This window comes from Vitis vinifera, chromosome 14 (assembly GCF_030704535.1).
Source record: "Vitis vinifera cultivar Pinot Noir 40024 chromosome 14, ASM3070453v1".
Classification (NCBI taxonomy): domain Eukaryota; kingdom Viridiplantae; phylum Streptophyta; class Magnoliopsida; order Vitales; family Vitaceae; genus Vitis; species Vitis vinifera.
In genome coordinates, this window is record NC_081818.1 from 12,510,103 (window position 1) to 12,526,701 (window position 16,599).

A 16,599-nucleotide genomic window follows, 5' to 3' on the forward strand; every position below is an offset into this window, starting at 1 on the left:
TATTCTATTTAAATTTTATTTATCAAAAAAATCTTACAATTTTCTATATAGAAGCTCATAGGAGAGAGAGAACAAAAAAAAAATCATCATAAGTTTGGGCCTGATGTCCTTTTATAAAAAAGTATGTTTTGGGCTCCCCATCCCAAAATAATAGGGATTTCGAAACCCAAGTACGCCAAATTAGGGGAAAGTATGGTCACTCTCATACATTAGGTGCGTTAATCTCCATTTAAGTCTAAGGTTTTCGAAAGCTTAACAATGTTTGATTGGGGTTTTCGACAACTGAAATACCCTAACTTTGTCGTCTTCGTCTCAGGAACCAAATTTGAAAAACCCTGAAAATAATGAATAAGCATGATAGGGTTAAAACATAGAATAGAGTATAAGAGTGCTCAACGACCTTTGAATCCTAAGTACTACCTTGTGTAACACATAGGTACTATGTCTATGAAGCTTAGGTACAATCTTAATGAACCTTAGGTACTACCTCTATAGTTGAAGCATGATATATGTATGCCTTTGCTTTTGTTGTTGTTAAATAATATTTTTTAGAATGCTTTAATTTATTATTTGAATTTTGGAAATGCTAATCATTGAAAGTTATTCTTGTTTATAGAAATTTGGATTTTGAGTTGAGATTTTAAAGGTAAGTTTTTGTTTTTTCATCTTTGTTTTCATTTGATGCATATTTTGAAATTGAACGTTTCTTTAAAGTGAATCGTCATTCATTGTTTTATTGTTGTTGTGAATATGCAGTGTTGACTGTACCTTGTTGAATTCAATTAAGTTTTTTTTGGAATTTTGTGATTGAGATTCCTTTTCTCCATGTGGTTGTTTAGTTGTTTGTGAAAGTTATCGTTACAGTTAAAGCTTGTGTTGCCGAAGATTCTTAGGTGTATATGTGGGATTGATGGTTGCTAATTTACTACTTTCTATTTACAATTACTTCAATTTAGTGTTAAACTATCTTAGCCTCTGATTAAGAACGTTTAAGGTTAAGTGCTAATATAATAATTATTGCTTATTTAATTCATTATTACTAGGTATTACAACCTTAGTGAACATTAGGTACTACCTTAACACACTTTGGCTTACTACCTTTGTGAACATTAGGTACTTCATTCGACATTATGTTTTATGATGTTAGTCAGTTTGTTCACCTTAGGTGCTTACTAAACCTTAGTACTACCTTATTGAACCTCCTTAGGTACTACCTTAGTAAACCTTAAGTACTACCTTAATCAACATTAAATACTACCTTAATCAACCTTAACTACTATCTTAATTAAACTTGGGTACTACCTATGTGAACCTTTGAAATTTCATTTTTGAACCTTAATTACTTCATTTGTGAATATTAGGTACTTCCTTTGTCAACCTTAGGCAATTTGTTTGTCAATTATAAGACCAACAAGTGGCATTCAATCCAAACTAAACTTGCAACATATTCAATTGCACATAGACCTGAGCATAGCATTGTGTTTTATTAGGGTGGTCAATTGGTTCACTTTTGGTATAGTGATCATTAAACCTTAGGTACTACCTTAATCAACCTTAGGTACTACCTTAGCACACCTTGGCTTACTACCTTTGTGAACCTTAGGTACTTCCTTTGACATTATGTTTTACAATGTTAGTCAATTTGTTCACCTTAGGTTCTTATCAAACCTTTAGTACTACCTTACTGAACCTTAGGTATTACCTTAGTAAACCTTAGGTACTACCTTAATCAACTGTAGGTACTACCTTAATCAACCTTAGGTACTACCTTAGTTAAACTTGGGTACTACCTGTGTGAACCTTTAAAACTTCATTTGTGAACCTTAGTTACTTCATTTGTGAATATCAGGTAGTTCATTTATCAACCTTAAGCAGTCAGTTTGTCAACCATAATATTGACAAGTGGGATTCAATCCAAACTGAACTTATAACATATTCAATTGCACATAAACTTGAGCATGACATTACATTTTATTAGGGTGGTCAATTGGTTCACCTTTGGTATAGTGATCACTAAACCTTAAGTACTACCTTAATCAACCTTAGGTACTACCTTAATCAATCGTAGGTACTATCTTAGTGAACCTTCGGTACTACCATAACACACCTTGTCTTGCTACCTTTATGAACCTTAGGTACTTCCTTCAGCATTATATTTTACAATGTTAGTCGGTTTGTTCACCTTAAGTACTTATCAAACCCTAGGTACTACTTCATCGAACCTTAAGTACTACCTTAATTAACTTGAGGTACTACCTTAATCAACCTTAGGCATTACCTTAATCAACCTTAGGTGCTACCTTTGTGAATCTATGTACTACCTTTTCCTTATGTGGTTGAACCTTTTTATTATTTTGTCCACTTTGATTCCAAGCTTGGCATGTTATATTTTGAATTTTTTCATCATCACTATCATTATCCTACAATGTGGTATACATGTGTGAATTATATGCATTTTTGTACAATCTTTTGCAATAATCATTATTTGACCAATTATCAGAAAATTAACCAATAATAATTATGTCATCAGATATCGAACATGCAAACATACTATGTAGTGTTTGTTGGACGCAAACATGGAGCGTATGATTCTTGGGTTTAATTCCAAAAAAAAATGTGTTCCTCTATAAGGAGAGTGTTTACAAATCATATACTTGTAGAGAAGAAGTTGTCTGAGCATGGGTGTTCTATGAACCAAGGTGGAGGAGAAGTGATGAATTTTCAACATCTAGAAAAGCAAAGTCTAAACATGTAGTTATAGATGACCATTCCATGCAAAATATTTCATATCCATCTATTATAGTTTCATAGTTGGCTTCTTTGTAGCATGTGTTTCCCTTATTGTAATAATTAAATTAACATAGGTTGTTTACATGTGTTATGAATATGAATGTCTTGTAATGTGGTATTGATAGTATTCATAGGTACCATGTGATTATTATTAACTTTGTAGTTCACAAATACAATTTTAGGTTAGGAACATGTATTGAATGTTTCTTAATGCTCATAGTTAAGGAATTATGTAACCTATATGACTTATTTTCTTCTCCATTCGTCATATAAGTGTCTTAAACTTCATTTCAATATACTATAAGTATGGACTAACAACTTTTGTATAGGTATTAACTCTATAACCAACTCCTAATTACAATATTTATTTTTATTTTTATTAGTTCTTTAAGTATGCTATAATATTGTTGAAGTCATTATAGCTTAGTAGTGTCTAGAATCTTTGATGTTTAACCTTATCACTAGTACTGTCATTAATGTACTATTTCCTATTGCAAACATTAATGTTTGATTCTTAATTTTTAACTAGTTAGTTTATTTGTCTCCACTTCCATTCAATTAGTTGCATTGCACTCATTGTACACAATGACTATTGAAAAGACTACTCACTATTCTGTATCAGTAGTCTTTGTGGAAAGCTATTCTGTTTTATTACAAATCTCTCGTGTTGGCCTACATAAAGTGGGGACCATTATAGCTTAACACAATATCCATGCATAGTTCATTTTTAGACATTGATTATTAAAAAGACTACTCACTATTTGTGTGAGGTTTCATTGTAGGAAGTTATTCTCTTTATTGCAATTTTGCAGTATTGCTCTAGATAAAGTGGTGACCCTCAACCATTGTAGCATTATATAATCATGTGCAATTCATTTTTCCATACTGATTATTGAAAAAACTACTCACTTTTTTGTTTCAATCTTCATTACAGGAAGCTATTCTTTTTATTGTAATTGTAGTGTTGGTCTACATAGTGGTGACCCTCAACCATTGTAGCAGTTCAATCACTCAATGTGGTGTGACTAAGGTTGTCAAAGGAAATCCCAACTATTCTAATGATGTCCTATTCGATAGAGTGTCATTGGAATTATGCTCATTCAATATAAGATTTACCTCACAAAGCATTCTTTCAATGTAAATTTACTGATCTAATAACCCGATTGTAATTGTTTTAATCATCAATAAGTACCTCATTATTAAACATACTCATGTTAATGTTATTTGAATGCATGAAATTAAAATAAAAGCAACACATTACTACACAGTTAGTCTTATTGTGGTGTGTCATACAAATATGCAATGTGCCTCATTTGAATTGTGATTACAACATGGTATGAACATTACTAAAAAAATGTAAGGATGATGTTTTCGCATGACACAACATTTCAATATTTTGACACATTCACTTACCTTAATCACCTTCGGTATGCTCATCAGACATTTCAGTATCTGATTTATACTCTAGTGTTGTTAGTACTTAAGCTACTTCAATTGGGTTCACACTTTTCCACGTCAATGTAGTATAGAGTAGCTCTTTCAACATGAAATATCTATTTCTTTGAATAGCCATTTTGTTGTTTTTTTCCCAAATGTAGTTCAATGCCTTACGTAATTGAATTATTTCATTTCTATCCATCGTTGTTGCACAACGACATGGTATAGGTGCACCAAGAACTTGAAGATCATCGACAAGAGTTCCCAATTTGTTAACACAATAATCCCACTCTACAGTCATAGTTTGTAAAGTGCGGTTGTTGTAACAATCACATGGCTTCATTAGGTAGTAAAATTCGTTTCCAACTCCCAATAATGCCTTGTAGATTCAAACACATCTCTTAAACTATAATATTTACCAAGTAAGTGTAATGTTTATGGATACATGCTTCTCGTTTATCGCTTGTTTACCTTTAGAAGATGAAAGCTATATATAACCATACGTACACAATCACAGGAAAATCAGGGTTGTCAACACATTGCAATTTCAATTGAAGTGACAAAACATGGCATGAAGTGAAAATACATTTAGGCTTATTAAGAGGTGTTGCTTAGCTACTATACTCCTTCACTTCACGGGACCATTGGTAATAGGAATACAAGTTTGTCTTTGAAGTTGGATTTCACCAAAGGTTATTGCACTACCAACTTCACTGGATTTGACGATTCAAACAATAGGTGATTTGATAACTCACAAAGTACATGGGTCAACCCCTTCCATTTTCTGAATTGATATGCCAATACATTGCAACTTGTATGTATTGTATGTAATGAATGGAGCTTTTTGTGTGAGGTCATTTGTAATGTACTTTTATAGTATAATGCAATTTATATTGAGCTGACTTTATATGAAACACCTTAATATTTTAATTGTCATTGCATTTCAAAATTCATTTATGCTTTTATAAACTATGATGCTATGCACATTCATTCCATAAAAATACATGGTTGGAAACCATGAGAGACCTAATTTAACAAAGAATTCGAGCTCATCGACGTCGTAACCAACATTGGGGATTACCTAATCCATATAGTTACAATGACTTATGGACCCTATATAGAAGGGAATACTATGTAGTTGTGTAGAATGAATAAGTTGAACGAGTCAATGAGGCTAACATACTCATCGAAGAATTGCATGCACTGCATGCTCCACTTCCACGATGTCATTCCTTGAGAATGCCATAGAATAGCCATCACGAGTACATTGAAGCATTTTTGTAAATACGTGAGGAGAACAATAGAATGGTAATTCATAAAGCACACAACTTCTTACTGTGTATTGCAAGAGAAAATGCATATGATTATAATGGCAAAGAGTTATCCTCCATTGAGCACAATGCTTTATTTCATAATCCCAATTTTGTCTCTGATTATCCTATGACCGATGAGGATTAAGATTAGAGCATTTCCATATTCATATTGCATCCATTTGAATTAAACTATGTCAGACTTGCAAAATATGTGTATTTTGCTGGTATATAATGATGGATGTTTTTACAATGCTTGTTAGACCTATTATGTGTCCATTATGTATACTTGTTTAAATTTATGCCCAATTCCTGTTTTAGTCTTGTTATCATCATGAATTAGTTCATGATTTATTATTGTATGTTGGATGGATGCCTCATTGTATGAGTAATAATTTATTCTCATCAATTAGTGTGCAAACATAACAATGAATTATTATCCCCACACTTGCAATTCTCTGGTTGATAAATGGCATCCAACCCATCTCCATTTTTTTGCATTTATACACAAACCCACAAATTTTTCAAATAGAAGAGCAATATCTTTCATATTGTAGGATATGAAAAATGTATATTTGTAAAATTCTCATAAAATAACCTCTCTTGGTGGAGTGAATTTCCCATACCTATTACACACTATACATTTGGAAGTCCAATTACAGCTTCCAGTTCTATGAAATCATATGTTCCAATTAATAACAAAACTTGCCATGAAAATCACATGATATTTTATCATCCCAAAGTTTCTTTCTATCAAAACCCTTAAATTTTATGCTCTAAGCTTAGTGAATTAAGCACTTGTTGAATCATTGTTGAAAGGATGACATATTGAGCTATTACAAATGGAACACTAACTTATGTCTAATAATTAGGATTCCATGTTGGATATGAATAATTTCCTCTCATCATTTTCTAACCAAATAGAAAAATAGTGTTTTCCTAATATCCTTGAAAACTTCATCAACGATTTAGAGAGTGGCGATCCACATAAAAGCTAAAGAAGGACAACAAAGGACTGATGATAAGCTTAGTCATGATCCATGGTTTAGACTAAAACATTGCCAAATCTCAGCTAAATGACTTGTTCTTAACAAGGCCTCTTAAACATGTGTAAACCAACTCATAATATGAGTAAAGCATAAAGTTGTCTTCCTTAATTTCCCAATCCATGACTCTGAACATTTTGACTCTTTACTCAAAATCTACATGCAAACACTACTACTCTTGGTAACCAATATGTGGATGGAAATCAATGGGGCCTTCAGGGAACCCTGCCTTATTGCCGCCCATGTATTCCAATGGGGACTACTCTTCACGTTTGGTGGTACAAAAAACAAGTAATGACATAATCTTATGTAATTAAAAAGAAAAAGAAAAAAAAAAGTTCATGCTAAAAAGCAATGATATACGTATTGAACCCAAATCTTGGTAAATTATAGGAAAATTGATAATTTAACATGATATCAAAGCTTGGTTTAGTAAGAGGTTATGGGTTCCAACCACTTCTCCAATTTGCAATTCTTTTTCTATATTTGCTCTTCACGATTTGCAGTTTTTTGTTGTTGTTTGCTCTCCACGTATGGGTATGAGGCCTCACGTGAGTGAGGGTGTTAAAACACATTCTGTTAGCTTAAATTATTTAAAAAATTGGTAGTTCAATAATAATATCAAATGAGCCTCATTTCATTAAATTCATGTTTTTTCATGGATATTTTGGAATATAATTTCATTTTTTAGATGGACGATAATCATGGAAGATAAATTTCATATGGGTTTTTTTTATTAGGGAGGATATATATATACATTATGAATGGAAAATGGTGCTTTTGGTAAACTCTTTGATTTGTCATTAGTATAGGCTATATACCATTAGTCTGAAGTCATTCAATTCCAAAGTTCATGCATGGGTTCTTTTCTTATGTGAGGAAAAAAAATCTTCTTTCTTTCTGAAGAAAAGAAAGTGGGAAAAGAACCAAAGCTCAAAGTGATGATAAATGGGGTTTAGTGGCTGGCAAGTGGCTTGCAAAGTTCCATGATTTAGGGTTTAAGTATTTGCGTGTGGGAATGACAAAACCCTCAACTTTGATGCCACTTAACTGGGTTGCAAGCTTTTGGTAGATAAGGTTAATCACATGTATGTTTTGTAGTTAATAAATCAATGGGTTAAAGTTGTCCTCAACCATGAAAGGTCAAAGAACAACCCCGACCCATATTAGGAATTAATGAACAACTTTTGCATTGTGAAGAGTTTCCTCAAAATGTCATTCAATTAGTGGGATTCCATAGAGTCAACATCTAGTGATGGAGTTGCCTAACTACCACATACAACTGACCATAGCTATTTTGCCACATAATAGCTCAAATCATTTGAATGATGTAATGTCTCAAGAGGAATTAATACAAAAACAAGATGTGATCAAAAGAAAAAAAAGATTGATGAGATTTCTCATTGTTATCAAAGCCACCCCAAGTTAAATGAATTTTCATACAAAAAGATTTTTTTTTGAAAAAAAATGAAGAATGCTTATTGAAGATTCATGTAACTGTCACACTGAAGTCACTTTCAATTGTCGTACATATCATCACCTTTTGCCAAAAATTTAAACCATATAAAACTATTGAGTTAACACTTTATCTTACATGCTAATTCTTCTTTATGCATGAAATAGTTATGTAAATAGGCTTGAGCTAAAAATCTTTCAAACCCAAAATTTAACTGTTGTCTTCACTTATCAAAAAATGGGCATGTTGGATTTTTTGACAATAATTATGCATCTCCTAAAAACCGACAAACAATCCTAACCTTGGAAGTGAACTTAGGCATGTTGGATTCATATTATACATAAAAGGGAAACTATAGACACAGGGAATTAGTGATAACAGAACAACTTTAGGTCTCTATTCAATAATCATAATTCTCCATTTAGAAAGAAGAAAGAGAAAATATTAGGAAATGTAGGCACTCTTCTCCTACTGAAATAGTAGAAACCTTAGGAGATTTAGTTAACTAGCTTTGATTTTGATGAAAAAGATTTTTTATGTCATGGTAGAATTTTAAGTGCCTTATATGATAATGTTTACAATATTTTTTATAATACAAGAAAATTCGTACAATTGTGAGAAGCCTTATAGCTCAAATATGGATATGAGGACGCAAAATTAAAAATATATCATGTGAAGAATTTTTTGAATTTTAAAATGGTATATGAAAAGTCAGTAATGGAACAAACTGATATGTTTCAAAATCTTGTTTATGATCTTAGAAGTAAAGGTGTTAACATAGATGATACTCTTGTAGTTGCTTCTTTGATTAAAAATCTACCACCTTTTTGGTCTAATTTTAGAAGAATGTTAAATTATGGGACTCATTATTCTGAATTCTCTGAAGTTTTAGAAGGATTTAGTGATTCTAATTGAATCTTAGACTTTGATGAGACTAAAGTGACTAGTGGACGTGTTTTCACTTTAGGAGGTGGTGTAGTTGCTTGGAAGCCTGCTAAACAAACTATTATATCTCGATCTACTATGAAATTTGAATTTATAGCTTTAGACTTGACATGTGTAGAAGTTGAATGGCTTTGAAGTCTTTTAATAGATATGCCTTTATTGGATAAATTGATTCCTACTGTATCCATACACTATGATAATTAAGCTACCATAGCAAAGGCTAAAAGTACAAATCTGAATGAGAAAAGAAGACATATAAGAATATGACATAATTCTATTAAAAACATGTTTTCTTGGGGAGTAACATCTCTTGATTTTGTAAAATCTCAAAAGAATATTGCAGATCCTTTAACCAAAGTAATAATCGAATCATCGAGTAAAATGGAATAAAACCTATAAACTGGTCATTGAAGTTAATTAGAGATCCCATGAAGAAGGTTCAATGGGTAATAATGAAGTTACAAGATGATTAAGAGAAACACTAATTTGAGGGGTATTCCTGAGTCTCATTCCTATGGTGATAGTGCTTAATTTTGTGATGGTGTTTTAAGAATAGCATAGCTTTGAATGAGACCAAGGTAGGATTTCTAAAGGATGTTAATCACAAATCATCCTTGGAGGACTCACCTATGTAGATATAGTAGTGTGGTTGCTACTATATACGGGAAGTTAGGCTAATCCTTAAAAACACCTATGAAACAAGATACATGTGTATGACCAAAAAGGTGCAAAACAGAATAGAACTAAGTTAACCACTCTTACTATATTTATAGTAAAAGGTAATTTGAATTGAAGAACTCAGTTCAAGATTTAGTTCACTATGGTTTTTTCAAATAGAAAGTTATATACACTAAGTATAGGTTTAAGTCAGGAAGACACCTATACCTATTACACAAAAAAAAAATTTATATTAAATTTTAACTTATGTGGGAGGTTGTCATATTTAATTAAAATTTATAATTATTATATTTATGTTATTTTAATTTTATATGTTATTATCTTAATTTTTATTATTAATTTTTAATTATTATGAATGTTGTGAGTGGATAAGTTATTTTAGGAGAAGATGGAGTTCTTATGTAACAAAACCACGTTCTCCACTTTTCTTCTATTTTTATTATGTTAAACAAATTGAAGTGTTATAAAAGGAAAGAACTTTGAGTTATACAAAGAGTAGAATTCTATTGTAATGATACACTTCACTTTTTTATTTTGGTGAGCAACGGGTGATACTTGGCTCATGGAATTAAATTTTTACAACAATTTAATTTTGGAAGATTGTTGTATCTTGAGAGAAGAACGTTGATCAACTCTATGCAAAGAGGGTCTATTTTCTCTTAGGAGAGTGCATCTACATGCCTCGATTAGGCTTTTCCAAATCCTTATCCTTTTTTGATTTTATTATTATTATTATTATTATTATATGATAGTTTTGTAGGAATAGAAATTTGAGTATATCTGAATGACTTTTCTTTTGTTGAATCCTAATTTGATATTATCTCTAATGGGAATGACAAGATGACATTATCTTAAGGATTAGGAGTTGTATCTCTTTTCTCTATCTTTTAGGATTTTTCTATCATACAATAAAACAATTCTTTTTTATACATGTAAATAGCTAAATTGATTGAATCCCATTAAAACCTCACCTACCTATATGTAAATTAACTTTGTGAATTTAACATCGAAGATCTAAGCTTTTGCTATTGCAACACTAACTTATAAGATTAAAGGTTTTGCAATAAGAAAAGAAAAAGGAAGAAAGAAAGTAAAACATTGTATATAACATATGGAGTAGTTGCATATTAGGGACTAGTTCTCCAAATAAGTCTCAACCTAAGTTGCAAAAAAGTTAGATTTTGCATGTTTGATGATAGTTTAGTTGTTTTTGCATTTCATGCTCTTTAGATTTTGTTTAGTGTTTTTAAGGCTTTTAGAACCTATGATCATTTCATGAATATAACATACTCTAAAGCCATATTTAGTTGGTGGGATACAACATAAGATATGATAAGAGAAGGGATAACATGTCGTTTTCTATGTTTAATTAGTAATGGAATTTGATAAATTATCTAAACACTTATTTTATTATAAGTTCAATCAAATATGAAATATGATTGGTGGTGGGGTATATATATTGTCCACATTCTTTTTTATATCCCTTCTATATGAGATATGTAAAGCCTAAACTAAAATATAGGATATACACTATGTATCATTAATTAATTAATAATTTTTTTATTTTTTTATATTACTTATTTTGTAAAATAATTTTTAAATTATTAAAAAAATTAGTTTTGTGGTTAAAAAAGAAGAACTAAAAATTATTTATAAAATATAATTTAAAATAATACTAATATATATGTATTATTTAATGAGCGTGTATATATATTGAATAACCTAATATAAAAAAATTTATCTATAAAGTTTAAATATTTTAAATATTGTTAAATATAAAAGAAATTTCATATATTTTTTTTTAAATAGCAAATATTGAAATGTAATATAAATTTTATTTTAAACATTGAAAAATAATATATATCCTATTTTATTTTTTTATTCATTTTACAAACTAAATATAAGTATAACATATCTCATTGGATAAATTATATTAAAATATTATATTCCATTGGAAATTATACCCTAAAATATACATTTTCTATTCAATGGGATACGAGATCTTAATATATACATATTATATTCTATCATATCCTGCCAACCAAACGCCTAAATATTTTTAGTGGTGTTATAATCAATGAGGAAAATGTCGGGATATATCGGCGATATATCGTGTATTGGGAAAGGTCGACACGATATTTCATGAAGAAAAATCGAAGAGGAGATATTTCCGTAAATATCGCCAAAATATCGACGATATATCGTATCAGGGAGATATATCGGAGATTTTTTGAAAAAAGCGCCTTTGGTGACAAAATATCGGTGATATATTGGCGATATATCGGAGATATATTAGAGATATATCGCTGATTTTTTGGCGATATTTCCCCTCCTTCATGCAACGTGATCTGATGGCTCAGATCACGCCCATGTTGATCCGACGGCCTAGATGTGATTCCAATGATAATATGGCGATCCAACGGCCAGATTGCTCCCAGTTTTTTATCCAACGGCCAAAATTGATTTTCAATGGTAAATTAATGTTCCAACGGCTATTTTGGCCCAAATTTCTTCTATAAATAGCCCAAATTTCATATTTTTCATCCATTTTTGCTTTCATTCTTCATTTGCTCTCTCATTACTCCAATTTTTATTAAGGTTGCTCAATTATTTAATCATTTTAAGGTATATTTGTTTTAAATTATAATTAATTTTGTTTGCAATTGTAATTAATTTATGTATTTTCAATTAATTAGTATGTTTGCAATATGGATGATTTAATGCCATTTTTATATTCAATTGTAATTAATTTTTATATTTTTATTGAATTAACTTAGGTTAATTTGATTATTTAATTATAAATTGATATGTTTATTTTAGATGATTATTTGTGATTTATTTTCACATTTAGAATTAAATTAAACTAGTTAACTTAGCTAAATTATTTAATTAATTTAATTAACATGTTAAATTATTTAATTAATTTAATTAACATGAACTAGTATATTTTGAATATGAAATATGTTTATTTAATGAATTTAATGTGTACAAATTATTGATATTTAATGAAATGAAGTATTTTATGTGATTTTATAATGAGAACAATTACAAAATTAACATTTCTTATAGATCGACATGATATAATTACATCTAATATCGCAAATTATATCATATATATATGTCAATTTTTTCAATAAAACAACTTTAAAATGTCAATTATACTTCTAATTATATTATTATGAGGTTTTCTTTGCATTTTTATGAGTTTTTAACAATTTTAAGTCTACCGATATTTTTTTCCAGAATATCCGCCGATATATCTGTAAAATCAAAATACCGATATATCTGTGATTATCGATATTTTCATCATTGGTTATAATATATACATCAATGATTCTAACTAAATTTAAAAAGTAAAACCTATATTATGGTGAATGCCAAGACATGCACAAAAATTACATTTTCCTTTTCTCTCTAACTTCTTTTGAAATAAGGAATGGTGTTTCTTTACCAAGAATAAATTAAGAGAAATAGTTAACTATTTTTGCATGTTATAATCAATGTATTTGAAAACTTCATAAATTACATGACACATGAATAAAACTAGCATCTTTAGCTAATTTCCTAGATAGTCGCAACCAAAAAAGCAAAAACAAATAGAATAAAACAAAAAGAAGAATACTATCAAAGACAATACCCATATAGAGACCTCCAAAAGGCATGTCCAACAAATTTTCTTTCTTTCTTTGCCTTTAGCAATTAAATGAAACAACTTTCAATGTCTAACAGTTGCAACCATCCCATTCAGCATCATTTTCTACAGTTGGAAATTGTAAAATGAAGTTTTTGGATCAGAGAATTCTCACCTATCTGTTTGGTAGGTGATGAATGCATGTTAAAGAATTATTCATTTTTGTATTAATTTACTATTTTTTTCATAATTTTTTCCCCTTCAATCATTACCACATAAAAGTAATTGACAAAAAAATAATAATAACAAATTAAAAAAATTATTTGATTAAAAGGAACGAAATAATCCTTAAATTGTGAATTTAACCCTTCCCATATTTTTTCTTGAAAAGTAACTCATTTTTTTACATAAACGTCATTTGTCATTTTAAGTTTTTATGTGTAGATTTTAAAAGAAATGGTTATTTTTATAATAATAATAATAATAATAATAATAATAATAATAATAATAATAATAATAATGAAAGCATTTTTTTGTCCAAATGAGGTCAAAAAATGATGGAAGATTAAATTTCAAATTTTGGATTTTTAAATACCCTTTTAATCAAATAAGCCAAAAAAAAGTGATTCAAATTCAATTTTTTTTTTTCTTTTAATATCTATATATATATAATGAAATTCAATGATAAGGAATAATGGTAGAAAAAAGAAATCAGCCTGTCAATTTCTTTAAACAAAATACAAAACGTCACGTTTCCTATCTTAGCAGGTCTTAATATTAGAATGTAATATAATGCATCTTTAAAAAAAAAAAAAAAGCATATTCTGAAACAAAGTCAGAAATTTGAGAATAGTTGGAGAAGGGAGACCAGCGAGAAGATTCGAAGCTGTTGACATGCTTGTTCCCAAAGAAATTGGTTGTATATATACGTATATTGAAAAGGTCAACATTCCCCATATACCGATCATTCAGAGCATCAACCGTAATTCACGCTTCTTCTATCAACCAAGCCATCATCTGTCTCCCCCTCCTTCATATACCTTTCATTTAGAGCATTCAATCCTTTGGTTTCTTCACAGCTTCCTCTTCTTTAATGAATTTTTTCTGATCAAGGTATGCTTGGTTACATCTTGTTTTCAGTCAATCTTTTGATACCATATATCTTATGTTAATTTCATTGTTTGGCTATGTTGGAAATATTTTCTTTATTGTTTCTTAGTTCATATCAATTGAAGATTAATTTATATGAAACCCCTCAATGAAAAGATGGGTGTAGTGGATTCCCTTTGGTATCATTTTGGTGGATTAAATGGCTAAGATCATTCAAAAAGTTGTTCTTTTGGTATCATTTTTGAGTACTTGAAAAGAGAGGAATCCATGGTTTGATGAGTTCCATTAATTATTGTTGTCATCTGCTGGGTGCAGACTGGTAAAAGCTTCAATAATTTATGGCTACAAAGGGAAAGGATGTTGGCTCGGCAGGGAAGGAGAAGAGGGGCACATCCCCTTCAAAGCCTCTTCAAAGTGGCAGCACCCTCACTAAAAGATGTCCCAAGCCATCCAACCCTGACTCTACTGATAAAGATCTTTCATCTGCATCCCAAAAACAAATTCCAAGCTATCTCAGGCCTACCATAAGCTCACAGAATATTAAGAAAGAAGACTGCACCCTTGGCCCCTCTGTCCACAGAAGAAGATCCTTTGACAAGCCTCCATCCCCTTCTCAAATACAGAAAGCACTTCTCTCTCCCAGTGGTAGAGATAGAGCAGTTAGATCTTCTTCTGTGACACCAGCTAAGCCCACTACTGCACCAAAGCCAATCTCAGATAGGACCTCAAAGACACCTAGGGTGGTAAAGTCTCAGACATCGGTAATAAAATCAGCAAGCACAAAGAAGACCTCCAGTAACCCACCCACCAAGAAAGAAGCCAGTGCCTCATCAGCCTCAGCGAAAAAAGCTCCAACCGTTGCTGATACAGCTGAAAAACTCAACAATGAATCCGAACAAGAAGATCAGGAATCGTTGGTTCATGTTGTTCAAGAAGTGGAAGTGAAGGATATTGATAATGGGGTAGAAATCCCCTCAGATTCATCACATTTTGATGTTGAAAATAGTACTGAACCTGACAGTGATCAAGATGAGAAGCTCAAGCCTTGTGAAACTTCTACAGTTCCAGAAAATCAAGATTCATCTACAGCAGCCGGCCCTGAAGAAAGCACTGAAGATAAAATTGATGACCAAGAAAGTAAAGATGAAATCAATAGCAGTCAGCCAGAAGAAAACTCTGCAGGTGAGCCTAAGGTAGAAGCCCAAGACAAGCAAGGGGAGGAGGATGCAACTGAAAATCCCATTACAAAGGAAGGGGATGCACCATCTACTGAAGATTCTGGAGATGATCAGAACAAGAACAAGGTTGAGGAGCAAGAGGGTGATGAAGGAAGCCAGAAACATGCTGATGAGGGAAAGCAGGAGCATGTAAATGAGGAAAGACAGAAACATGTTGTTGAGGAACAGAAGCCAGAAGCAGAAAATGTGGCATCGAAGCGACAATCAGCTAACGGGAAGAAGGATTCTCAGGTTTACAATGAAGTTATTGAGGAGACTGCAAGTAAGCTTCTGGAGAAGAGGAAAAACAAAGTGAGAGCACTGGTTGGGGCCTTTGAGACAGTCATATCCTTGCAAGAGCCTGAGGCTGAACATTGAAGTGAAACGACTTCACTTGGAATCAACTTATCCTCCTCAGCTAATTAACATGGATATATGGTTTTTAATGTGAGATTTGATGAGGAACTTTGGTTTGAAAGACATTTCTATCAAATTTGTGCGATATCAGACTTCCAGGATGAAAATCTTTCCAATAATGATGTCATGTGGATGTGGAGGATGCCATATTATACATGTTCGTTAACTTTCCCTGCAATCAGTTTTTTTGTGTTGTATTAACCACATTCTAATACACGATTGGAACATATAGTAATCTTCAAAACCTTCTATTTCTTTTCTTACGCTTTCCCTTCTGTCATGTCCTTCCTTTTAATAATGGATGTGGTTTCCTGATAACAGCAGGGATATAGTTTGATGGTTGATCAAATGACATCTACAGCTCTTGTAATTTCTTGTGAAAATAAAGGTATTTATGCCATATGTATATGTTCGAAGAAGAAAATGGGTGAAATGGTTTGAAGGACAAAACATTAAATAAAATTTGGCTAGCTTGTGTTGGACCCAAGGCTTTGGCTATATCATTTTGGAACTAATTATGTGAGGGTTTGAAACGTCCATCTATGATGACAGATTTCATATT

General features: G+C 31.1%; 1 protein-coding gene across 1 annotated transcript; it reads left to right on the top strand.

Annotated features, from left to right (window-relative positions):
- The first annotated feature begins 14,180 nt into the window (after nucleotides 1–14,180).
- LOC104881489 (uncharacterized) lies at nucleotides 14,181–16,298 on the top strand. The gene is made up of 2 exons (XM_010661873.3): nucleotides 14,181–14,406; nucleotides 14,719–16,298. Exon 2 carries the CDS (start codon nucleotides 14,742–14,744, stop codon nucleotides 15,996–15,998), a length of 1,257 nt encoding a protein of 418 aa, XP_010660175.1. The 5' UTR covers nucleotides 14,181–14,406; nucleotides 14,719–14,741; the 3' UTR covers nucleotides 15,999–16,298.
- The last annotated feature ends 301 nt before the right edge of the window (nucleotides 16,299–16,599 follow it).